We start from the raw sequence: 26,813 nt of genomic DNA, 5'->3' as shown, positions 1-26,813 counted from the left end.
ATTTCATATGGACAGACCCCCCCCCCCCATCCCAGCCCACGTGCCGACTTCTGCACACGCACCTACTTCATACCTGTTGTGTCACTTGAATAGAAGGATCCTACGAAACCAAAAACACACCTTTACGGCTTTAGGAACACTTGGGACCTTCCAGGTTTGGAGCATAATTCCCAAGCCCAGCACCTGTCAGATCAGCAACTAAACACAGATGACAGTTTTTCATCCAGCAAATGACAGAATTGCTGGGTCAGCAAGGGGTGTGGTTGGTGTGGGACATATTCTGAGAGGGGAAGGGACAGTCTGTACTTTATCCAGGTTTCCAAAGTCCAGCATTGTTTCCATTTTTAAAATGAGTCCCTTCCTTCCATCCCCTTCTTCAAATCAAAAATGTTTCTTCGTCAACAGCTCAAAGTCACGTCAAACATCTGTCAGAAAGGGTGCAGACTCGGGGCACATTTGGGGAAACTGAGCTACGCCTCCAAACAAGGTCATGTTCATTGGGTGGGAAAGTGCTTCCTGAGTCAGTCAGCAGGGGGCTCTGGCAGTATCATGCACTCAATCCAAGGAAGAGATGATATGTGCGCGCTTCACATGTTACACAGAGGCTGGGTTTGACGTGAAGCATATGCTCGATGGCAAATTGCAGCTGCACGTGAAAAGCTAGCACATCAAGGAAAACAGTTCTAGGCCTTTTAGCCTGATGTTTTTAGCTTTCTTCTTGCAGGGAGACTTCTGAGACATGCACAGAGGAATGCATTCAAACAAGCAAACTCCCTTAAGAGAAGTGCTGTTCTTTTCTGGATGTTTGCACAGTGTAATGGGATCATGTACCGACCTTTATAGGCACTATCACGCACAATCTTTGCTGCCCTCTCGTTTTCATTAATTTGTAAGGTGGCGTACATACCGTGTTTCCCCGAAAATAAGACAGTGTCTTATATTAATTTTTGCTCCCAAAGATGCGCTATGTCTTATTTTCAGGGGTTGTCTTATTTTTCTGTGTTCTGTTCGTCGGGCATGCTTCCAAACAAAAACTTTGCTACGTCTTACTTTCGGGGGATGCCTTATATTTCGCACTTCAGCAAAACCTCTACTACGTCTTATTTTCAGGGGATGTCTTATATTCGGGAAAACAGGGTAGCTCGCCTTCATTTTATCCTAGCAACAACCCTTTGAGATAGACTGGGCTGAGTGTCTGTGATCGCCCCGAGGCCACCAGCAAGCTTCCATGGCAGAGTGGGGATTCCAACCTGACACTCTTAACCATTACACCATGCTGGCTCTTCTTCTTGTAAGTCCAATTTGTCCAGACATCATCCTCTGGGTGTTCTTTCAGTGTATCTGTTTCTTTGTTTTCTTCTCCTGGTCATTCTTTTCTGTTTTTAACCACTCGTACCTCTCCCTCCGTGCTTATGTAAGTACACGCAGACTCCTCCTGGCTGGCTGAGGACAAATAGGAGTTGTGAGGCATGCTAAGCGATGGGGGGGGGGTTGCTCTTTACCTCCCCCCCACCCCACCCCAAGCCAATCTGAAAGCTAAGAGCCGGAGCCTTGTGGCTCAGGTCCTTGCGCACAATAAGATTAAAGCCGCATTTTGCACATAGTTCCCATTGCAGTGGGGTCTTGCTAATCCTTTACGCACGTCACTCCCAGCCACCTCCAAAGGTCCTTTTCCTCTTCTTCCTCCAGACTGGGCCTCCCCTCTCTTTTGGTGGAGGAAATGGGCTCCAAATGTTGAAAAAACACCATTTTTAAATGACTCAAATTCCCCTCCTCCACAATTGCAGCGGAGTCTGTACAATTCTTCCCTGGGGGATTTTTATGCCATTCTCTTTCCTTACCCCTCATGCTGTTACCCTAACTAGGCCATCCCCACTTTGGTTGGGGGAATTAGCTAGAAAACACAAAGCGATAACCTATGTAGGATAGCCCTGGGTAAAAACTCTTAAATGAGCAGGCAGTTCAAGAATTAAAACATGTTTTTTTTATCAAATATGCAGGAAATAAGTTAAAGAATAAAAACAGTAAAATAAGAAATATATTTTAAGCCAAGGGTGTCCAACTCTGGCACTTCAGATGTTCATGGACTGCAATTCCCATCAGCCCCTGTGGGCATGGCCAATTGGCCATGCTGCAGGGGCTGATGGGAATTGTAGTCCATGAACATCTGAAGCGCCAGAGTTGGACACCCCTGTTTTAAGCAATGAACATACATACACACAGCATATAAGAGATGATTAAGAGAAAAAGGGAGGAAGCTGGACAGGGTTTCAAGGATGGGTGACAGTAACTAGTCCTGATGGGACGGGCCTGGGAAAGCAGCCCTGGAGAGGAAAACGATCAACGTTTTCAGGAGCAAAAGGAAGAGTTCACACACACGTTGGGGTGCATGCATGGATCCAGAACACACACACTATGTCAGTGGCATAGCTACCAGGGGCGGGGTGGGGACCAGCGTACCGGGTGTAGCCATTGGGGTCACATGGGGGGGGGGTGGAAAATCGCCCCATACCCCTCCTCCTTCCCCCTTGTCCCACATGGCCCCGCCTCCCTTTGGAGCGCTGGGGTGTGGCCTTCAAGCTGCACAAGAGCCCCTGTGCCGGGCGGAGCAGAGCCTGCCTTTTTCCCTCTCTGTCGCACCAGTGAGGGGAGGCGTGGCCCCAACCAGCTTGTCCCTGCGGAGGCAGCACGGGGGCAGTGGGCTTGCTTTTCCTTTCTTCTCTGGGTAGCCTGGCAGGAGCTCACCAGGGGCTAAGGCAAGTGTGGCACAGGGGGGTTGTCACACAAGATGGATCCTGGAACTCTCTGAGGGGCATTTATTTTGAGGGCAGCAGTGTCTTGCTCTTATTTTAGTCTTTGGCCCCCATGCCTTTGTAGCACCCCTTAGTGGGAGGAGGGATCTGACTGCTCACAACCCCTCCCCCCGAATAGAGACATAGGACTCGGGTGTATGACTTTGTTCACACACGCTGGACCCCTAATTGATTGCTGGGGTCCCCTAAGAGATGAGGCAGCTCTACGCTGTTCTAAACCAACTCCGGCAGGGGTGAGGGAAGGTTAAGAGAGGGAGGAGAGGATGAGGACAGGGAGCAGAAAAGCAATCAGATTTTTTGTTTGAGGAAAAATAAGCTGACTGAAATGGCGACAGGTTGAAGTCTGATGTCCCTGTCTCTGTTGGTGGGTGTGGGGAAAGGATTTCCTGACTGGCCATTAAAAAAATTATATTTAAACAGTAGAATAAATCAAAACCTATAAACACACAACCAATCAATGAAGTGGCTCAGTGCTGATGGGCCGTTTCAATTCAATGCATAAAAAAAAAACAACCCAGAAGGATTCAGAGCTCCTAACTATGTACACAACAGTTGTGGTAAGTTTGAAAACCCCATCAATAGAGACTCTCAAAGCAGATTACAGGTTTTGGCAGGCACCCCCCCCCCTTTTCCCCGAGGCCACAGTCAGTTTGTGAGGGCAACACCCCCCCCCCAACCCACATTGGTGGGGCACAGGCAATCAAGGGTGCTGCAGGTCTGGGGCTGCAAAGGTTCGTGGAGGCTGACAACTGAGGCTGGAGCAAAGGGTAGCCTTTCTGAATCCCTGGTGCTTTAAATGGCATGCCGCCAGTTGCAGGAAAGGCGGTGCAATTGATGTCGAGCCACTGGGTGCAGCAACAGAAGCGGCTTGGCTTTTGGGGATGCTGCTTCTTGGGGTTTCTAGCCAGGAGGGTTGACGGATGACAGGAGGGCTTCCATCAGCCAACAGGGCCTGCGAACAGGCAGTGGCTATCCAACCTTTGCAATGACTAGTGGGACTGTCCAGGGGCGTACCACCCCGGGGGACATATGGGGTCAAATGTCCCTGGGCTGCGGCCATTTAGTCATCCCCACGCCCCTCCTCCTTCCCCCAGGTCCATAAACTGACTTCAAGACCTGGTGGAAAAAAAGTTGTTTGGTTGTGGTGGGGGAGGACAGTCGGCTGGGGGGGGGGGGATTTTTCACAGGGCTACATTTTCCCTAGAAAATTTCCCCTAGATACGCCTCTGGGACTGTCCCAGAATTGTGTACATGCAGGCTTCGGAAAAGAGATTAGAGATATTAGTGAAAGTGTGCCCCACAACTGGAGCTGTGCGTTGTGAGCGTGAACAAGACTTGTGAAGTCTTGTAAACTGGAAGTCTTGTGAGCGGTCAGTTTTTTCTTGGAATCAAAAGGACGGCACTGGTGGAGGAGGAAGAATTGGCCCTGGCACAATGAGTCTGGATGAGCTCGGGCTTTCAGGTTGCAAAGCACACTGGCCACGCCAATTAGGGGACAAACACCTAAAACATGACAAAGAGGAAAAAGGGTAGCAAAAAGAAATATCTTCCTGGAAAAATAAGGGTGTTAGTAGACAAGGCACACCCAAGGCTGTCGGACGAGCCAATTGCTCGCAATGCCACCATAAGAAAAATAGCTGTTGATGAGCTGGGTGTCCCTTAGACGAAAGGTTGGTCCTTCTAGGGAGGAAAGGGTCACACCCCCAGAGTAAAAGCAAAAGGCAGAAAAATAAAAAAGTCAAAAGGGGAGGCTTTGGGTGGAAACTGAGATCACCCCATTAAAAGGAAACAAGGGGAAACAAAAAGAAAAACCCTGCAAGGAAAACAGTGGTGGCGAACCTTTGGCACTCCAGACATGCACGTAGGTAAGGGGGGGGGGGGTTCTCGGGTTTGAACCCCCCGCCCCCATTCATGTCCGAAGCTCCGCCCAGCCATTTGAGGGTTTTTAAAACATTTCAGTGCTTTTTCGGTTTTTGGCCTGCAGGGGGCACATTGTTTGGGCAAGCAGCACCAAACTTTCAGGGATTGTTTGGGGGACTCTCCTGATGATTCTACCCGGGTTTGGTGAGGTTTGGTTCAGGGGGTCCAAAGCTATGGACTCCCAAAGGGGGTGCCCCCATCCTCCATTGTTTCCAATGGGAGCTAATAGAAGATGGGGGCTACACCTTTGAGGGTCCATAACTTTGGACCTCCTGAACCAAACTTCCCCATCAAAACCTGGGGATGTGATATCACTGGAGAGTCTCTTTATTGGATACCACTCCAGGTTTTGTGAAGTTTGGGTCCAGGGAAATTCCAAAGCTATGCTGGACTCCTCAAAGGAAGTTCCCTCATCCTTCATTTTGTTTTCTAATGAGAGCCATTAGAAGATTTAGTTGCTACATCTTTGAGGGTCTTACATAATCTCGGGACCCCTGAATCTCAAACTTCACTTCAAACTCTGAGCGGTACTCATATTAGGAGAGACTCCTAAGATACCCCTGAAAGTTTGGTACTCTCTTACTCTTTAACAACTGCACCCCTGACAGCAGGCACTCCTCTCACTCTCCCTCAGGATTCTCCTTTAAACCAACCTCCTCTTCTGCATGGATTTCTGAAAGGGAGAATCTGAGGTCCTCAGTTTAGAAGAAGAAGAGTTTGGATTTATATCCCCCCTTTCTCTCCTGTAGGAGACTCAAAGGGGTTTACAATCTCCTTGCCCTTGCTCTCTCACAACAAACACCCTGTGAGGTAGGTGGGGCTGAGAGACCTCCGAAAAGCTGTGACTAGCCCAAGGTCACCCAGCTGGCGTGTGTGGGAGTGCACAGGCTAATCTGAATTCCCCAGATAAGCCTCCAGCCTGGCAAAGCAGGGAACCCAGTTCCTCCAGATTAGAATGCACCTGCTCTTAACCACTGCACCACATTGAAAGTGATGCTGTTTCAGGGTGGGGGTCAATTCTTTACCAAAACAGCATCACTTCATCAATGTTGTTTAACTAGGAATCCCAGATTCACACACACACACACACACATTACACACCCCTCCCCTTTAAGTTGGATTTAAAAGGAGAATTTGGACTCTCTAGTTTAAACCCCATTGAAAGTGATGCTGTTTGGGGGTGGATTCCAGCATCACAGCGGCTGCCCCGGGGGGGGGGGGGGACTCAGATTTTGCACCAGGCTCCATTTTCCCTCTATGCCTCTGCCCAGAGGGCAGGGGCAGCGGAGGGGAGGGCAGGGGAGTCTGCCATCCCCGATTTCGGAGAGCTGCTTTTATAAGCACTAGGCCAGGGCGGGCTTTCTGGGGAAGCGTGGCCATGCCCTAGGGGCGGGTGGGGGTGTGGCCCCACCCCGAACCCCCCCATAAAAAATCTATACCTACGTCCCTGACTCCAGATGTTATGGACTACAATTACCAGCATGGCCATGCTGGCAGGGGCTGATGGGAATTGTAGTCCATAACATCTGGAGTGCCAAAGGTTCGCCACCACGTTAGGCCCATCTGAAACTGAAGACGATTCCTAGCAATTGTTTCAGAGAGTCAAGAAACTGCTAAAGTTAATTAGAGGTGGGGTCGGAAAAGTGTGGGAGATTAATGGAGGCTGTGGGCACCTGGGATCGCGGCCCAGGTGTGCTTCAGGTTGGGTGATCAGGGTTTGATTGGTCAGGTTGCCCTTTCCACTCTTTGCGCTAAGAGTAGTGGAAGTATCAACACCAAACACCTCCCCCCCCCCCCTTGGGAGCTCTATCTGGTAGATTGCTGGACTGATTCTGTTAGCGTTGTGGATGGGACTTTGCCATATGGCTGCAAGTGCGTGCTCTTTTTTCAGAGAACTTCCTATACTTATTGACCTATTTCCCATTATCAGGGATTCCTGACCCAGCGCAGCCTTTTGTCAGCAACTTGCTGGGTAACAGGTCGCTGAAGAGCAGCTCTTTTATCAATGGAAGAGGCCTTGGCGATTAGTCAGGGACATAGGCAAGGGGGGATTTCTCCTGGTTCAAAACCCCCCTCTGTGTATTGGTGTCCCAAGAGGGGGGCGGGCACTCCTGTAAGGGCGCCTACTAATACAGTGCAAAAGTTTCTCCGCGACATTGCATGCTTGCAAGCTGCAAGCCTAGGAAAGAAAGTCTCGCCTCTGGCAAAGCTGGTCTTGCAAGAAGCAAGACTTTCTTTCCCAGGCTCTGGCTCGCTTGCAGGCTGGAGGTGGGGTTTGGGGAGGCGTGGCCCCATCCCCTGAGCCCCGCCCCCTGAACCCACTCCATAAAAATTCTATAGTATACCTATGTCCCTGCGATGAGGGAACAAACCCATTCCTCCTTACCAACTACAGCTTCAGGGTCTGAAGGGTGGCAGGTATCAAGGTAGAACAACTCTGTGGCGTTTTATTCTGCTAAAGAACTGGGTAATTTCAGTTCTTCTATCAAGATCCACCAGAATAGACCCATTACAAGACAAAAGGGAAAATCATTGGGTTGCCCCCTTGCAATCTACTGTGCTCCCTATAGCCATCTGCATGGACTCACGGGCCAAACCTGATAGTCAAGCACACAGAAAGTTACACGTGCTCACACAAATGTCAAGAGCTTTCCACTGGAATTTCTCCATACGCCTGCTCATGTGTGCTGACTCATGGTATTCAGACATGCAGGGTTATGTCCAGGTGATCTACCATTAATGTGTTACCCTAAATAAGGAGTCTCAATTTTGCTCGAGAACATGACTATCTCCACTGGCAGTGAATTCCACAATTTAACCATTACATAACGTACTGCTTCCTCTGAGCAGAAGATGGGATTAGCCACCCTTACCCCTGCAGCTGTGCTTCCAATTCAAGTCCAATAGAGGCAGAGGTTAATTGGGGGGAGGGGGTGTCCCACAAGGAGCAAGCTGGGCATAGGGAGGTGACTAATAGCAACATTTATTCACTCTGGTTCACTCTAGTGCAGTATCCAAGTTCCTGAGGGCTCCATGGCGCTCATAGGCACCTTTCCCAGCATCCACTAAGGCCTGTTCCGCATGGGCCAATAAGAACAGGTGTAGGTCAGTAAAAAACCCAGGGGGGGGGGCTTCACACAGATCACGCCCCTAAAATGAGTCTGCCCCAGGTTATTTTCCAAAAACCGGGTTTTTTGAGCGCCTCCATTATCCTTTTTTTAAAATCCTGCGGCATACACTTGCATAGCTACGCAGGTACAGATGGCTGCTTCCTGAGACATCAGCATGGCTGTGGGGGCTCATTTGGCGATGCCCATGAAGCTACGCATCTCGTGGAAGTGCTAATAAATAAAAAGAGCCGCGATTCTCCTCAGTGACGTAGCGCGCCGACAGCAACCCAGATTGTTTCTGTGTGCTCTAATCGCTGCCTGCACGGATGCTTGTGACCGCGAAAACAGGGAAATGGGTTACGGTATCCCGACTGCAACCCGTTATACATTTTCTGTGCGGTAGGGACCTAAGTGTTTACAGAAAGTGGAGCTTTGCCCAGCAAGGCCTCTGATTGGCCATTGAAGGTTTGATTGTCTGTGCTCTGGAGCAGCTTCCCTGACTCCACAAGGATCCTCTCTGTGTAGCTGAAGGTAAGGTGCAGCAGCCATTCTTTGGCTGGCTCCGCCTCCTATGGCAGCCGCTTTGTGGCTCCGTCCACCACCTTGCCAGAAATCCAAAGGTGCCCGAGGGCTGTAAATGGTTGGGGGCCCACGCCCTGCTCTGATTGGCTCTCAAAATTTCAGGTACAAAAGTGGCCCAATAGGAGCTTCCCAAGAACTGAACCTTCAGCATGGAAAGCAAGTGTTCTTCCACCACGTTACCTCTCACTCTGTAAAAGCAATACAGCCAGAGACTGATTCTCACAGTGGAACATAGTTCTATTCTACAGACAGATGAGCGACAGAGGAAGGGACTGGGCCCGTAATTCCCCCTCCTCCCACCACAAGCATTTCCTGTCCTCCATACTTGGCTTCCGAAACTCTCCTCAGGAGACACAAGCGAAGGACCAGGGTTTCACTTGGCAGCAGGCGAGGGAGAAGCCGGGTTCTTGACAGAGTCCAGCCCTCCCGTGGCTTGTGGGAATTGTCCGTGAGAGGTGCGATAACGCTGGGCAAATTCAGCACGCTTCTGCCGCAGCAGCTCCTGCTGCTTCTGGAGGCCGATGGACCTGTGGAGAAGCGCAAGAGGTGAGGAGAGAGTGGCAGCTGCCTGGGCTCACGGCGGGTCCAGTTCCCGGCCAGTTTGTATTACAGAGCTCACCGTTGTGTCTTGTGCTGGATTTGGTTGGAAAGTGTCACTGTGTCGCAGCCGACTTATGGCAACACTGTAGGGTTTTCAAGGCAGGAACAGAGGTGGTTTGCCATTCCCTGCCTCTGTGTAGCAATCCTGGGTTTCCTTGGTGGTCTCCCGTCCAAGTACTAACCAGGGCCAATCCTGCTTAGCTTTCCAGATTGGGCTAATCTCGGATATCCAAGAACAGGGCGTGTGACTTTTGATTTAGGAAAAATGGCAACTGGTGATTAGGGGTGGGGTACATAAGAAGAGGTCTGCAAAGTTCTGTGTGGAGAAAATGTATAAGGAGGAACTCCCCCTTCCCCATAATACTAGAATGTAGGATCACCCTATTTATACTGCCATGACCCAGGCCAGCATGAGCTAGTCCAGTGATGGCGAACCTTTGGCACAGGTGCCAGAGGTGGCACTCAGAGCCCTTTCTGTGGGCACGCGTGGACAGAGTTCATCATGTGGGGGGGCAAAAAATCCCCCCCACACCCCTAACCTGGGCATGATTCTTTACCCAGGAGTAAGCTCGGTTGCTGACAATGGGGCTTCCTTCTGAGTAAACCCATTGGAAGCATTGCACGATTGCTTCATCAAGTTTACTCCCGAGTAACATGCGCCTCAGAGTCAACTGTTTTTTCTAAACTAAAACTTCAGTATTCAGGTTAAATTGCCGTGTTGGCACTTTGCAATAAACAAGTGGGTTTTCGGTTGCAATTTGGGCACTCGGCCTCAAAAAGGTTCACCATCACTGAGCTAGTCAGATCCCAGAAGCTTAGCAAACTCAGCCCTGGCTAGTATTTGGATGGGAGACCTCCGAGGAATACCAGGGTTACCATGCAGAGGCAGGTAATGACAAACCACCTCTGAATGGTGGGCCACTGCGAGCAGCAGAGTGCTGGACTAGATGGACTCTAGTCTGATACAGCAGGCTTTTTCTGATGCTCTTATGTTCTAATGTCTCTTGCCTGGAAAACCCTACAGGGACACCGTAAGTCGGCTGCGACTTGATAGTACTTTATGCATGCACGTGCTATTGAAAGTGATTGGCAGCAGATTCAAGACAGACAAAAGGAAGGACTGTTTTGTATAACGGGGAAGCTGACCTGTGGAACTCCCTGCCACAAGACACTGGACAAAGTCACAGAGGGCAGGTCTATCTGCTGGTTAATAGGCATGATGGTTGAATGCGTTGTCCAGGTTCACAGGCAGAATACCTCTATGGCACAAGTGTCAAACAAAGTGTCATGGTGCTGGCAAGGGATGATGGGAACTGTAGTTCATAACATCTGGAGGGCCGCAAGTTTGACACCTATGCTCTATGGGATGCTGGCGGGAGGACTGCTGCTGAAGGCCCTGTCCAGGGCCCTGCTGGCATCTTTGCTGGAGTAAATTCTCTGTGATTCAGCAGGGCTGCTGGGATGTCATTGTGACGCCCCTCTGGCCTTCTGACACCACAGATCTGGTCTTATAGTAGCGTCATCTCCCAAGAGAATCCTAGTATCCAGCTCTGTTTCTGGGATTCGCTTATATTATTATAAAACCCCACCCTTCTGTTGTTTGTAGCTTTGTGTCTAAGCATGTGTGTGCTAAGGGCTGTCGAATCGCTTCTGACCCATCAATCGATGTCCTCCAAAATACTGCCGAAGGCTTTCACGGCCGGAATCACTGGGGTGTTGTGTGGTTTCCAGGATGTATGGCCGTGTTCTAGTAGCATTTTCTCCTTTTCATCCTCTGAAGGTGCCAGCCACAGATGCAGGATCCTCTGAAGATGCCAGCCACAGATGCAGGCGAAACGTCAGGAGAAAATGCTACTAGAACACGGCCATATAGTCCGGAAACCACACAGCACCCCCAGTCCTCCAAAATGTCCTAATGCGACAGCCAAGCTCAGGTCTGGCAGGGGACCGTGACTTTCTTCATGGAGTCAATCCACACCGTATTTGGCCATCCTCTTTTCCTGCTGCCTTCAGTCTTTCCCAGTGTGAGTCATACACCTTAATCGCCTCATTGACGACTCCTTCGTACACCTGGTGAAGGGGGCTGTGACTCAGTTACGTGGGAACAACCCCTGCTTTATTGTTATTCTCTTGTTGAATCTCCTGCCAATGGCTTTCGTAGCCTCGAAAGTGTGGCTGGCCTGCTATTTTTATTCCATTATGGAAGTCTCAAGCCACGGCACCTTTCCCAAACTGCAACTCCCAGGACTATTTTAGGGAAGCTGCGACAGCGCTAGTCATCATTCTTAGGGGAAACCTTTGAAACTTTTTCAAGTTTAGGGGAAACCTTTGAAACTTTTTCAACCTCAGCTGACTGCTGGTCTCTTCGCATGGGTACAAAATATCCACTTGTTCACATATCCGCCTATCTGCCAGCATTTTACAAAGAAGGTATCTTTTTTAAAAAAAAAATGATAATGGGGCAGCACACAGACCGATTCTGCACAGAAGAGAATGGAATTTGGTATTTGGTGCCGCACCCAGCATCCCGAAAACCCTCAACTTCTGCAGTTTCTAGTCCTCGTGGCTATGATGGTGAGCTTGGCTATTGCTTTGGAAAACCTGGCAGAAACTCCACAGCCAGAGGACAGGAAGGTTTCAGTCATCAGAGGGTGGAGCTTTATTATTTATTTAATTTGATAGGCTGCCCACCCCCGGATGGCTCTTTAGGGCCTTCCAGAGTCCCCTCCCCCCTCGCCTGTGACTAAGGACAGTGAAATAATTGTACAGAGTATGCAAACACATTCACATTATAGCTGACTGGCATTGGGACACAACATGGAGGCGGGGCGAGGCCCAAGGAGAGAGACCACCAAGCCTAGCAATGCAAAAAGGTTTGCCCGGCTAATAATCCGTACCTGGCTTGCTCCTTGCTCTCCCTGTATATCTGGGTTATGGTCTGGTCCTTCTCATCCATAAACTGATTGTGCGCTTCCTCCAGTTTCCTGCAAGCAAATGGCGGGGGCAGGGACAGAAACTTAATAGGGTGTGCTGGCCGCACACTAAAAGAAACTAGAAGCAGAAAGAACATGCTGAAGCAAACCAGAATTTCAAACAATTCACTTTCCATCTGCTCATGGTTTTCCCCCACCCCCAGGAACTGGGGGGAGGAAAGCGCCTTCCTACTGCAACTGGGGGGGGGGGGGGTTTCACGGCCCTGCTCAGCTTTTCCCCCACCATTGCATGGAGCACAGACTCTGCCTGAAGCATCTCTTGTTTCCTGTTAAAAGATGGTGTGCGCCCCTTCCTTCCCCACCTGACCCTGTACCCACCTCGCATGCAGAGAATGCATCCCAAAATACTGTAAACCTGTGAAAGCTTAAAGAGGTTCTCCCATTTGATTGTTGACCTCAGGGTAGTGAGGCAGAACCAGACCTGCACAAGTCCAAGGACACACACAAAGCCATTGGGAGGAGACTCCTGTCCATCAATCCCAATTGGCAACAGCTCACCAAGGTCTTGGGCAGAACAGCTGTTTCCTTTCCCAGCTCTGGAAGCAGAGATGTTTGGAGGGGCCAGGGACTGTGTCTGAGATTGCCTCTATTCCTGTACGAATGGGGGCCATGGGGAGGGGTCATGGTTCACCAGTTTGGCACACAGAAGGTTCCAGGTTCAATCCCAGGCATCACCAGTTGAAAAGATCAAGTAGTAGATTATGTGAAAGGCCTCTTCTGAACAGAGCAGACCGTCTTGACTTCAATAGACCAATGATTTGACAGCATGATGCCTTTCACACAAGCCATGCAATCAGCCCCCATCCTTCCCAGTTTATCGTGTGCATACTTATGATGTGCTTCAGTTCAGTTGAGAGCCAGCATGGCGCAATGGTTAAGAGCAGGTGGACTCTAATCTGGAGGATCAGGTTTGACTCCCCACTCCTCCACATGAGTGGGAGGAGGGACTCTTATTTGGTGAACAAGTTTTGTTTTCCCACTCCTATATTCCTGCTGGGTTACTTTGGGCTAGCTAGTCATAGTTCTCTCAGAACTCTCTCAGCCCCACCTACCTCACAAGGGGGCCGTTGCGGGGAGAAGAAGGCAAAGGAGTTTGTAAACTTCTTACAGGAGAGAAGGGGGTGGGTACAAATTCAAACTCTTTCTTCTTTCTGGGTGTTTCAGACTTCTAAGATCCTAATGCAGTGGTGGCGAACCTATGGCACTCCAGATGTTCATGGACTACAATTCCCATCAGCCCCCGCCAGCATGGCCATGGTGGCAGGGGCTGATGGAAGTTGTAGTCCATGAACATCTGGAGTGCCATAGGTTCGCCACCATGGTCCTAATGCATTGGCCCATTTTGTCAGCTGTTGTGACTCAATGGGTGTGCTCGGTGTAACCCGCCTTGAGTCCCTGGAAGGAAGGCAGACTATAAATAATTTAAAATAAATAATAAATAAGTTTACAAGCAGGACTGGCTGGAATGTGCTGTTTCTTCCACCCCCAGTTCTGCCAGGCAGCTTTTCCATCTTTCCATCCAAGAACATTCAAAGTGAGGACATTACATGCAAAGTGTGTCGTACATAGCGTTGCTAGTTGCCACGGCCTTCTTCTTTTCCCCCTTCCCCAAAAGAGACACAAAAGATTGCACAGTCACTCTATCCTGCAGGGAAGGGCTAATTAGGGGCTCAGCCCCCCCCCCTTCCCCAAACCCTATTTCCATAACAAAAGGACAAAACTGTTTTGCCCTTTCGTGCCCTCTGGTATGTTTACCCTGGGCTCTGGAAAACTGCGAGGGGTGGACAGAGAACCAGGGTTTTGAGCCTGTTGAGTAGGCAGGCGGCACTGTCCATCCCAGAATCCTTTGCAAATGAGCCATTCTTTGTTAGCCATCCAAAGAAAAGAAAAGGAAAAAAAATAAAGCCTGTCAATTGATTGATGAGAGTGCCCCCACCCTGCACAGTCCCTTCCTTCAATTCTTTCGCTGTGGGATTCGGGCAAGGGAGTTGAAGGAGAATTAAGAATAGGCCGGCAGATTTCTCAGGAAATGGCTGCCTTGAACAATGCTTGGGTGGCATCCCTGGGGAATGGAACAGTGGGGGTGGGGTTGTCTTGGGATCCCCCTCTATACCCCATACTCTTATAGGCAAGAGGTTCAGAAGTGAAATTAGGTTGGAAGCTCCCTTATTTAGCACCAAAGGCAAGGGTCCTGGACCCAGGATACATTTGTACAATGTATTTCTGGGGGAATGGAAGTCACTATGCAGAATCTCCTTCCCAATGTTGTCCTAGTTCTCTTACAGGTGTATGAAGCATGCCAATGGCTTTAGGTTTATCTACAGCCTGAAAGAGCTACAAGTTATTTCTTCCTGGGTGATGACAGAAAGAAGATGTTTGCAGGCTAGTGATGGCTGGTAGCTACAAGAGAAGAAGAAGAGTTTGGATTTATATCCGCCCCCCCTTTCTCTCCTGTAAGGAGACTCAAAGGGGCTGACAATTTTCTTTCCCTTCTCCCCGCATAACAAACACCCTGTGAAGTGGGTGGGGCTGAGAGAGCTCCGAAGAACTTGTGACTAGCCCAAGGTCACCCAGCTGGCATGTGTTGGGAGTGCACAAGCTAATCTGGTTCACCAGATAAGCCTCCACAACTCAAGTGGCAGAAAAGGGAATCAAACCCGGTTCTCCAGATTAGAGTGCACCTGCTCTTAACCACTACACCACTCTGGCTCTCTAACTATACTCTATACACCAGGGGTCCCCAGTGTTTGTTAGCCTGTGCGCACATTTGGGAATTCTGACTCAGCAGGGCATATGCAACAACAAAATGGCTGCTGCAGGAGCGGTGCCCGCCTCAAAATGGTTGCCATGGCTTAACTGCAGTAAAACTGCGCAGATTTTTGTGCTGCGGTGGCAAGCTGCTGCCAAAGCAACATTTTAAAAATCTGCACAGTCAGTGAAATCTCCAATAGTCAATGTGAAGCATGCTGGGCAAAAGCCCAGCCTAGTCGCACCTGCTTCCTAAAAACACCTGGGGGGAGCCAGAAAAGGTGTCAGCAGGCTGGGCCCATGGGCACCATACTGGAGGCCTCTACTATACATAAACACAGAACCAAAGAGTTCAGCAGTTCTGAAAGCAGCTAGCAAATGAGACAGGAGTCTTGAGTTTTTGAAGCTGTGGGAACAGGTGGAGTCCCAAAGGCATGCTATCTGACTGGGGTAGGGATGGGGGTCAAGAAGAAGTGCTGGTTTTTAGGCCCCTCTTTCTTCTACCTTTAAGGAGCCTCAGCGTGGCTAACAATCACCTTCCCCTCCCAACCACAGCATCTTGTGAGGAAGGTGGGGCTGAGAGAACCACGACTGACCCAAGATCACCCAGCAGGCTTCACACGTAGGAGTGAGGAAACAAACTCGAGTCCACCACTCTTAACCTCTACGCCACACTGAACCCCAAGGTCTTGTGAAGGCGAGCACCTGCGGGCTGCTTCCTTGTGCTCCAGTCGGTCTGTAAATAAACAGGTATGACCAAAAAGTCATAAATCTCAGCTGCTCATGTCTCCTCTCCGTGGAAAGAATCTCGTGAAAGGGCAGGTCTCTGGGTTTCTCAGCCATTCAGGGAGACAGAGGAAACCGGTAGGTCTGCACTTTTCCGCAACAGGAGGTCTGCCTTTCCTCATTGCTCATTTTCCATCGGGGCCTGGGATTTAACCCTGCAACAATCCCACCCCCACCCCCCGCTTTTACTCTCCCCTTGGCTGTCCTCTTCCATGCTCCCTCCCCATTGCAGACTTAAGTGGGCATGTTTAATTGCATTAGGCTTGATTAAAGGCTGCTCACAATTAATCTCTCCCTGGTCACGGAGGGCTAATTAGGCAACGGATTAGAATTAGAACTGGCTGGCAGCCGGGCTTGGCTGGTTACGTTGTGCAGGGAGGGCACTGCTCCGAGAGGTTCTATAAAAACCCCTTTTTAAAAAGCCTCTACTCCCAGCAGCTGCACAAGAATCCACCCCCCAGCAATGATGGTACCAACCGTGACAGCCAGCATGGTGTAGTGCTCAAGAGTGGCGGACTCTAATCTGGAGAACCGGGTTTGACTCCCCACTCTTCCACATGAAGCCTGCCAGGTGACTTTGGGCCAGTCGTAGTTTTCTCAGAACTCTCTCAGCCCCACCTGCCTCACTAGGTATTTATTATGGGGAGAGGAAGGGAAGGAGTTTGCAAGCTGCTCTGACAATCCTCATGGTTGAGAAAAGCGAGGCATAAATCCAGTGGTGGGATCCAAACATTTTAGTAACAGGTTCCCATGGTGGGGGGATTCAAACAGTGGCGTAGCACCAGTGGGGCTGGCCAGGGCTCGACGGGGGCGTGGCTGGGCATTCCAGGGGCGGGGCATTAATAATTTCTCTGTTACTGTAAAAAAAGTTCCTAATTTCCAGCTGGTATCTTTCTGTCCATAATTTAAACTCATTATAGCAAGTCCTATTGTCTACTGCCAACAGAAACAACTACTTCTCCTCTAATTGACTGCCTATCAAATACTTAATACTTTCAAATACTTGATTTTGTTTCTAGAAACCAAAAGAAGGATACTTTCCTTAAACAAGGAACTTGACCATATTTCTAAAACATGTTTTTAAAACAGCCCAACAGGGAGAATTATCCCGTTTTCTACCTTCGCTAACCAGCCACATAGGAAACAACAGGACTTTATGATTTTTGGACCTAATGGAATTTCTAACGGAAAAGCAGACCCAATTAGTAACCTCCTCTCGGCACACACAAATAATTAGTAACCCACTCTCGGGAACTGGTGAGAACCTGCTGGATCCCACCTCTGCATAAATCCAAACTCTTCTTTTTCTTCAACAGGAGCAAGCTGGATATGAGCAAATGGTGCAGGGCAGCTCCTCTCTGGACTGCGGGATCAACCCTACACTGAGCCTGCCGTTCGCTAAACTGACACAAGTGTGTAATAATGTGACCCTGGAGCCCTGCCTTTGTCTAGTGGGCCTGTGACCCGCAACTGGGTGGCACCCTGACCTGATGTTGGTGGCATGAAACGTGCCAATGCCATTTTTCTGTTTGCTTAGAGTCTGGAAACAAAGATAAAGGCTGGGAGCAGAAAGGCTGACGTTACAGGCTTGGGAAACTGAGCTAGCACTTGCCATCTCTTGGGCAGCAGACGGAAAAGCTGAGCTGGCTTTCGCTGTCTAGGAACGAGGCTGTTGCCGCAGACTGTTACGGTTAGACACGCAACACGCTACAGAAGCGCCTGCATGCAGTCTGTTAACAATATGAATCAAGAGTTCAGCTCTGCCATGCGTAAAGGCTCCTTTCTTTTGGCGGCTTTTGTTTATTTTATTTTTGTGGTTTGGGGTTTGTTTGTTCCAGCCTGCCATTGTAGTGTAAAAGAAAACAGAAAATAATTAAAAAAAAAACAATTTAAGAACAATCTGGAAAGGAAGAAGAAAGATGGGGAGGAGGATGAAGTCAGAGAAGGAAAGAGAGAAAAGAAGTTAACGAAGGTACAGAGTTATTAAAATAGTACTTTCGGAGTGCTCAATGAGCTTCACACACAGCGTATTACTTGCAACAACCCTGCAAGGTAGACCTGAGCTATCATCCCCGTATTGCAGTGAATCAAGGCTGAGAGATAGAGGCTTTTCTCAGAACACTCCGTGTAATGATCCTCAATCATTCCCAGACCAAAGACCCACATTTAATTCCCCAGGCAGCAGCACAGGACCTAATGAACTGAAAGAAGATAACAGGAAGTCATGAAATGACAGAGTCACATTACAGGAAGAAGAAAAAGCCAGAGTGGAGACTTCACTGGTGTCAAGGTCATGGATCTGAGTAACAGGCTGAGAGAGCTGGGAAACAGGAAACACAAGCCAGGAGCCACAGGAAGTACACCGTCCTGAAGGAATCCCCCCTGCTGCTGAGTGACATCATCTCAATGTCCCGCTACTCCATCTCATGGGAAGAAAAGTGTGTGTGTGTGTGTGTGTGTGGGTGTGTGTGTGTGGGTGGGTGTGTGGGTGTGGGTGTGGGTGTGGTTTCCGGGCTGCATGGCCGTGTTCTAGCAGCATTCTCTCCTGACGTTTCGCCTGCATCTGTGGCTGGCATCTTCAGAGGATCCAGGAGCCACAGGAAGTACACAGTCCTGAAGGAATCCCCCCTGCTGCTGAGTGACATCATCTCAATGTCCCGCTACTCCATCTCATGGGAAGAAAAGTGTGTGTGTGGGGGGTGGGTGGGGGTGTGTGTGGGGGTGTGTGTGGGGGTGTGTGTATGGCCACACGGCCATACAACCCGGAAACCACACACACACACACACATATATATATATATATTATTTTACAGAAGAGTCTTCTTATATCCCTGCAGCAGTTACGGTTTATACTTTATACTGAATGAGAGCATCGGCCTATCAAGGTCAGGAGAGGGAACCTTCACGTTCAGAGGCAGTAAACCTTTTGAAAACCAGTGCCAGGAGGCAAAATCAGAAAAAGGGCTCTGGGCTCTGTTTGTTGACCTACTAGGGTCTGCAACCTGCAGCTCTCCAGATGTTCATGGACTACAATTCCCATCAACCCCTGCCAGCATGGCCAATTGGCTGATGGGATTTGTAGTCCATGAACATCTGGAGAGCCGCAGGTTGCAGACCCCAGGAACTGGTTGCTCACGGTGTGAGAGGCGGAGCTGGACTTTATGGACCACTGGTCTGATCCAGCAGGGCTCTTCTTATGTTCTCAGGGTTGTCTATTCTGACTGGCAACCGCTGTCCAGGGTCTCAGAGATTTTCCATACCACCTCCCCCCTGATCCTTCTGGTAGAGATGATGAACCTGAAACCTTCGATGTACCAAGCAGATGCTCTACCACTGAGCCATATTGACAGACATCTGAACTGGAGATTTCAGGCTTCTTTGTAGAACTTTCTCTCTGCCATCTAGCACTAACAGCCTTTGAAAAAAATGGCTCCCATGCTGTGGGCGGTGTTTAGAAGAGCGTTCGTGACAACTGAGAAACAGATGTGGCTCTCGTTCTGAATGTTTCTCGTGTATGGCGAGAGCGGGATGGGAAAGTAGACAAATCCCTTTTGGACTGCATCAAACAAAACACTGCAAGCAAGACATAAGGGAAACCAAACTGCTTTGCATCGTTTTGGTCGCTGCGCTTTTAAGGAGGATGCAAACAAAACCGGGGAGGATTTAGCGAACATCAAAGTTGATAAAGCATTGGGAATGCGTGACCTTGAAGAGCAGAAAGGCAGAAGGGCCTGGGCAAGCGTAGCTTAGAGAGAAGATTAAGGGGACGTTGGAGGGAGGGAGAGGTGGAGGGGTTGACAGCGGTGTAGCCTAATGATCCGTGGAATCCTCCTTGTTAGACCCGACGATGGCTCTTAGGCCCTTTCCGCACAGGGCCAAAAACAGCAGCCCAGGGACGGAAAAACACTGGTCCTTGGGGAGCTGTTTGTACAGGCAGCATCGCTGCAACGCAGCAGCGCCGTCCTGTGCGGCCCCTGAGGAAGGTTTTTGGAAAGTGCCTCCTTCCCATCGGCGCGATGCGAACAGCACCATGCCGAAGACGCCGCTTTCCCATCCCCCCCCACTCACCTCGTCCTCCAGCATCGGTCTAGAGGGCTGCTGAGACCCGCCCACGCTGCCCTCCGACCCCTGGAGGTCGGAGGGCAGCATGGGCGGGTCCCTGCAGCCCTCCAGATCAACGCTGGAGGATGAGGTGAGTAGGGGGGGATGCAGAAGAGCCGCCTCTTCTGCACCGGCCTCGGCAGGGGCCACTCACACACTCCCATGCAAACGGCCCCCTCCCCTCCACCGACATAATTTCTGCCAGTGGAAAGGGCCTTAGAATCAGGATTGCCAGGAGCCAAAGATAATTGGAAAGCACAGTAATGCTATGAAAAGCAGAAGGCAGGAGGAAAAGAGGAAGATCCAGAATGAGACGGACTGACTCGATACAGCCAGCCTTGGCCTTCAGTCTGCAAGATTCAAGTGAGGCCACCAATGATAGAATATTTTGGAAGCCATTAACTCCTAAGGCTGCTGTGAGATGGCACATAAGACACAGTGGGAGTCCAAGAATTATAACATGTCCACTGTGGTGTAGTGGTGAGGAGCAGGTGGATTATAACCTGGCGAACCGGGTTTGATTCCCCACTCCTCCACCTGAGTGGCAGAGGCTTATCTGGGGAACCAGATGTGTTTCTGCACTCCTACATTCCTGCTGGGTGATGTTGGGCTAGTCACAGTTCTCTCAGCCCCACCTACTTCACAAGGTGTCTGATGTGGGGAAAGGAAGGGAAAGGAGCTTGTAAGCCACTGTAAGCCTTACAGAAGAGAAATGTGGGGTATAAATCCAAACTCTTCTTCTCTCCAACATGCTGAGATGATCAATGTACCTCTTCAAATTTACATTTGTTGTTCTTGAAAGTTTACAAACAGTAATTTGCCTGGTGGCCTCTCAGAGTCGCTTTGAGGCAACCAGTCAGGAAGTTTAACAGAAATTTGATCCCCTTCCTCAATTATGAGCCTAAGCAGACTAGAAGGAACGTTTTTCTGAGGTTGTGAATCCAGTTGGTTTGTCTGGAAGGTAACCAAAGGAGTTGTGCTTATTTTGACACTCTCCAAGGGCGCTGAGCATGCTCAGGATTTGGTACTGGTCATAGTAGAAGGCATCTTGAGAATCACCAGTATGCTTTGTTCCTCCATAAAAATAAACCACATCGTAAACTGCAAAGACAAGCTTGATGGGGAAGATAGTAGGGGAGACAGAGGAAGAGAAAGGGGAGATGGCAGACAAACAGAATACATTCTTTGTGTCTGTTTTCTATGTGGAAAACATGGGATAGACACCCATTCTGGAAGGAGACCCTTGTCTTGGAGGAAGAACAAAGTCCATTAGAGACAATGAGAGATGCACAAAGTGTTTGCGGCGTGGCAGAGGTGAATTTCCACCATGGCAAGATTGTATGAACATATTTCCTCTAATCCTGCTTTCACTTTCCACTCTCTTCGAGGCAAACAAATCCACCTATAGCACGATTTTAATTTTGCTTTGCTGCCAGAGCGGGACAGATCTGCCAGTGGGCACAGCTTTGCCCTGGACCTATTCCTTCCACCCGAAGCCGGTCCGCCTAGTCTTACCCCCCTTGCCACCACCACTCCCTCACACTACTTTGCACTCTTCCCCTCACCCTCCTCCCTGTTGCCAACTACTTTCTGATTCTTGTCCTGTCGTATCACTTCTACTGCCACTGACCTCCCCATTCTTGCATGTCTTTAGATCTTTTAAAAACATTTAAGTAACCATACCAATAGACCGATAAATCGATACTAATACTAAAAAAAATGTAAACATAAGGAAACTTGTTGATCAGCCCAAACACCTGGTTTGCCCCTGCATTTGATCAACACACTGGGATGTCTCCAGCTTCATGGTTTTATACACAAGCAATCAGTGATTCCAGACCACACCGGGAAAAGTCCGTCAGTCTTGACACTTGGGTTTACAGAACATCGGGAGACAGACAATCGTGAACCTGGGAAGCTTAGGAAACGGCAGTTCACTCTGTCCTTTTGCAATTTTGCAGTTTGCATGCAGCCATTACTCCCCCCTCACTTCCCACCAGAAAAGACAATCAGTGTTCAGGCAAAGAGCGCGGATGTCGTATTCAGACTTTTCACCTTTTTTATGTCGATCTATTGATAGATTGATGCATTGACAGATCTATCGATAGATTGATAGATCAATCTACTGATAAGGTTAAAGATACAAATTAAAGATTATATTAAAAATTGAAGCCACACATGCACAACAGAGTACTCCAAAACATCCCCCCCCCCAATGCAAGCAAAAAGCCAGCTAATGGGAAATGCCTGCCCCGCTGCAAACAGGGAGGTGGGTAATAATGCCGAACATGCCCCGAAACAAAGACTCCCTGGCCAATTCTCTTTGAAGTCACGGGAACCTTCCCCATGCGTAACTGGCCAAAGTTCTTAAACCATTGGGCAAAATGAAAAATTAACAAGTCCCCAGGTCCAACTGGCATAAATATCAGAGGGGTCTTAAGGAACTCAAATGTGAACTTGTTGATCTTCTATTAGGAAAGCGCCATTTTTAAAAGATGAACCAGAGTCACAGGTCAATGAGCCAAACATCAGATCCAGGTAAACTAGTGGAAACTGTTCTTACAGATAGCATGTTCAGGAACCAAGCCTGATGGGAGAGAATCGGCATGGCTTCTGACAAGGGAGAAGGGAAGTTGTGCTTCAACAGCCTTTGGGAGTTCTTTGAGAAGATTAACCAGCATGTGGATAATAGTGATCCAGCAGATTTTATAGACTTGAACTTCCAAAAGGCTGCTTACAAGGTGCATCGGCAAACACACCTAAGTAAGCTCAGCATCGTGGGAGGAGGATGGGTCTTCTTATGCATGAAACATTGGTTAAACACCAGGAAGCAAGAGCGTATGAATAAATGGACAGTTCTGACAGTGGAGGGAAGTGAGCAGCTATGGCTGGTTAAGGTACATTGGTTAAGGGCTCTGATTATCTGAAAGACTCAAATAAAAGGGGGCATCATCCTACCTGAACCCCACAAAGTGGACAAGCAGGCTGCCCAGCATCATGAGCAAACAGTAGCCAAAGAGTTTCCTGTTCAGGCGTTCTTTCTTCTCCAACTCAGGACCCGAGAAGGACTCTGGAGGGGCCGCATGGAACTGCTGCCAGTAACGGATGGGGTCCGGCTCGCTCCTGAGGGGGAAACCAGGAGAAGGATCAGAATAGGTATCAATGCACAAGGCAGCCCCACACAACTCACCGAAGAAGAAGAAGAAGAAGAAGAAGAAGAAGAAGAAGAAGAAGAAGAAGAAGAAGAAGAAGAAGAAGAAGAAGAAGAAGAAGAAGAAGAAGAAGAAGAAGAAGAAGAAGAAGAAGAAGAAGAAGAAGAAGAAGAAGAAGAAGAAGAAGAAGAGCAGCAGGAGGAGGAGTTTGGACTTATATCCCCCCTTTCTCTCCTGCAGGAGACTCAAAGGGGCTTACAATCTCCTTGCCCTTCCCCCCTCACAACAAACACCCTGTGAGGTAGGTGGGGCTGAGAGAGCTCTGAGAAGCTGTGACTAGCCCAAGGTCACCCAGCTGGCGTGTGTGGGAGTGTACAGGCTAATCTGAATTCCCCAGAGAAGCCTCCACAGCTCAGGCAGTGGAGCGGAGAATCAAACCCGGTTCCTCCAGATTAGATACATGAGCTCTTACCCTCCTACGCCACGGCTGCTCCTTAACCTCCTACGCCACTGGACTGTCACTTGGGGATACCTACTTGGTGCTCTCTCAGGTAAGAGGCAGAAAAATGAAGAGGGATTGTTTACAGCACCAGGGCACGGGAGGCATTGCAATCAGATGAAGGGGGAAAAAACAGGCAGGTTACCAATGTATGTCTTCGTTTAGAATGTTATTCAAACCCTGCTTTTCTCCCACCCAGCTGGGATGTAGGAGCAGGGAAACAAACCCGGTTGACCAGATAAGAAGCCGCTGATCATGTGGAGGAGTGGGGAATCAAACCCAGTTCTCCAGATTAGAATCCACCTGCTCTTAACCACTACACCACAGGGGACCCGGTGAGCTTCCAAGGCTAATGGAAATTCAAACACAGATCTCCCAGATCCTATTTCAATGTACTTCAACCCCAAAGGGGTCTACAATTTAAAACAATGAGGAAAGCAGCAGAGGAAAAATGAGAGACAGAGAGAGACCTAGAGAGAGCGGGAGAGACTCGGAGTGAGAGAGAGGCAGACAAATTTACATCCACTACTGCCTTATCTTGCGTCAGGGCCCACTGGACTCCATACTGTCTACCTTTCTGACAGGCAGCAGCCCTCCAGGGACTCAAGGAAGAAAAAAAGCCTTCTCCAGCTCTTGCTGGTAGCCCGCCCCTTGTTCCTTGCCTTGCTTTGAAGATGCTGAAATCGAACGGGCTTCTCTTGGGGCTGCTGGGACGGCTGCTTGAGGAAGGCTGAGGGCCCTGAGCCACTCTCTGGCTGTCATAGTGCTGCCGACTGCTCTCTTTGCTCAGCACCGCGTAGGCCTCGTTCAGCCTCACAAACTGGCTGTGCAGGTTGGGGTTGGCCGGGTCACTGTCAGGATGGAGCTGGAGGGGAAGAGAGGAATCAAAATTAGGAGCGGCCCCAATTCTGGCCGCAAGTCTGTTGCTCTGTCTCTGTGACAAAATGATTGGACTGTCAATCCATATATCCTCTCTCCTTGAAACACTACTTTACAGCAGGCTGTGGGCCTTGTTGTTTAAAATTTCACTGAGAAACATCAGAAAATAACGTCACGCTCATGCATACGCATGCTGCCAATCTGGAGTGATACAGTCTGGAGTTCTTCAGAGCTGCCTCATTCTGTATGTTCAGTTGCCAATCTCCAGATGGGGCCTGGAGATCTCCTGGAATTGCAGCTGATCTCCGGACAACAGAAATAGTTTCCCCTGGAGAAAATGGCCGCTTGAAAGAGCGAGCTCTATAGCAGCACACCCTGCTGAGGCCCCTCACCTCCCCAAACCCCGCTTCCCAGGCTCTACCTCCCAAATCTCCAGGTATTTCCCAACCTGGAGTTGGCAACTCCAGGCTCTGGTGTGGCTTTCTCAGCCTCTAACATCTGTGTACAGCGGCTTAGAGCGAGGGTGGGGCAGTGCAGAGACAGTGGCAGAGATTGGAGATCATGTCACAACTGGGACCCTGCCATGTGGTCAGCTGAGGCAGTTTGAGGGCATAGAGTCAACGAGTCTGAGCTATGGCACTGGAAGTCCTGGGTTTGAGTTTCATCTCAGCTGTGAACAGTACTAGGTGGCCTTAATCCAGTAATGGCGAACCTTTTCGAGACCAAGTGCCCAAACTGCAACCCAAAACCCACTTCTTTATTGCAAAGTGCCAACACGGCAATTTAACCTGAATACTGAGGTTTTAGTATAGAAAAAACAGTTGGCTCCAAGGTGCATGTCACCCGGGAGTAAGCTTGGTGGTAGTTGGTGGCTTTGCTTTGAAGCAACTATGCAACCCTTCCAACGGGTGAATCACAACCCTAGGAGGGTTTACTCAGAAGCAAACCCCATTGCCAGCAACTGAGTTTACTCCCAGGTAAAGGATCACGCTTTTGTTCTTCCCATGAAAATCAGTAGGGTTTAACAGCACTTAACAGGGTTACCTACACTGCTTCCCCAAAACTAGGTCTTAGGTTTAATGCTAATAATCTCCCTGAAATAATTACAGTATTATCACATGGCGAACTCTGTGCACGCGTGCCCACAGAGAGGGCTCTGAGTGCCACCTCTGGCACCCGTGCCATAGGTTCGCCACCACTGCCTTAATCACACTCTTCTTGCTCGGCTGCCCTGCGCTAGGGTGGAAAAGGCATCAAGTTGCTGACGGCTTAATGGCAACCCTGGAGGGTTTTCGAGGCAAGAGCCATACTGAGGTGGTTTGCCGTGGCCCGCTTCCACGCAGTGACCCCAGCCTTCCTTGATGGTTTCCAACCCAAGCCTTGTGCGAGGTCGCGCCACCAGGTTTTGCGTGTCTCCACCAACCGCGAACACAGGGCCGGGGGGGCGGGGTGGCATTGTTCGTCCGGGAGTCTATTCCCTTCAGGGCGCTCCCCGTCCCAGAGATCACCGGCATGGAGTGTGTCGGCCTAGAGTGGCTGGCCCTGGAGAGGTTGGCTGTTCTCCTGGTGTACCGGTCGTCTAGCGAGCCGGGAAGCAGCCTGCCGCGGCTGCTGGAGGTGGTGTCGGACTGGAAATGCGGTTCCCCCAGGCTTATTGTCTTAGCGGGGACTTCCAGCGTCCATGCCCGATGCACCATACCTCATGTACAGCTGGCCAGCGGACCTAAGGTGTCATCCATGGCGACGCTAGGCCTCTCCTTAGTAAATTCCGGGCCCCACTCCGCGAGGCGGGCTGCGCTGGATTACTAGTGCTTTGGGTTCGAGGATTGATTGAGTGGTACGTGTCCTCTGTAACCAACAGAGTGCCATGGTCCGACCATTCGCTTCTCATAATACGATCCGGATGGACATGCCCCGCTACGCCCCTGTCTAGAAGCGCTGGGAACTGTTTATATGCCCGCCCAGCGGAGACTTCCATGGATCCGCCCAGTTTTCCCTGAATGCTATCACCGGGACCCTGAACCCGCCCGGCCACACTACCGATGAGCAGGTAGAGGACTGGAATTCCCGGCTCTCTGATGCCATCGAGTCGTTGCCCCCCGGCGGCCTCTATGCCCCCGCTCTCGGCGTGCTCCATGGTACACAGAGGGAGTTACGCCCGTGTAAAGCCTTGGGCGCTTAGAGCGCCCTAGAAGCGAATATGGAGGAAATCTACCATTGGCGAAGCTGCTTGCGAAGACATCTTACGGGGCGTTTATGAAAGCCTATGAGATGGCGGCCGAAGGAAGCGAAGAGAACTTTTCTTCTCTCCTCTCTCTCTCGCATCCGCTAGCTCTCGCCCGTGCACAATTGTTTACCGTTATAATGGGGTGCTTTAACCTCCTTGCTCCGGAGGGTTCTTCAAATTCCCAATTGAGCATTAGCTGTAGAGGCATTTATGAGCTTTCGGATAAGGTCGATCGCTCCGCCAGGACCTTCCTCCCCTACGTTGGATACAATTGGTAGATTTCACTTGGAGGCTCCCTTGCCGTCTTCAAGGCGCCTTGCATGGCCCAGTTTTCCCTGCTCTCTGAAGCGCTGTTGACCAGGGCCTTAGCTTTGCTGTTAGACCACTACTACCTGTCCTCTGG

At 49.8% G+C, this 26,813-nt stretch overlaps 1 protein-coding gene across 2 annotated transcripts in view; it reads right to left on the bottom strand.

Moving 5' to 3' along the window:
* Positions 1 to 8,644: 8,644 nt before the first annotated feature.
* The window catches only part of DNAJC4 (DnaJ heat shock protein family (Hsp40) member C4), an 86,887-nt gene continuing 68,718 nt past the window's right edge, over positions 8,645 to 26,813 (bottom strand). For both annotated transcript variants that reach the window (XM_048512159.1, XM_048512167.1), the window contains exons 4-7: positions 23,967 to 24,169; positions 22,612 to 22,776; positions 11,923 to 12,009; positions 8,645 to 8,952 (exon numbers count right to left, since the gene is read on the bottom strand). In XM_048512159.1, the coding sequence (XP_048368116.1) occupies positions 8,799 to 8,952; positions 11,923 to 12,009; positions 22,612 to 22,776; positions 23,967 to 24,169 (609 nt within the window). In that variant the 3' untranslated portion in view covers positions 8,645 to 8,798. The remainder of the gene's footprint in view (positions 8,953 to 11,922; positions 12,010 to 22,611; positions 22,777 to 23,966; positions 24,170 to 26,813) is intronic.

Source organism: Sphaerodactylus townsendi, linkage group LG01 (assembly GCF_021028975.2).
Source record: "Sphaerodactylus townsendi isolate TG3544 linkage group LG01, MPM_Stown_v2.3, whole genome shotgun sequence".
In the NCBI taxonomy this organism is placed as follows: domain Eukaryota; kingdom Metazoa; phylum Chordata; class Lepidosauria; order Squamata; family Sphaerodactylidae; genus Sphaerodactylus; species Sphaerodactylus townsendi.
This window is presented reverse-complemented; position numbering and strand designations above follow the sequence as displayed.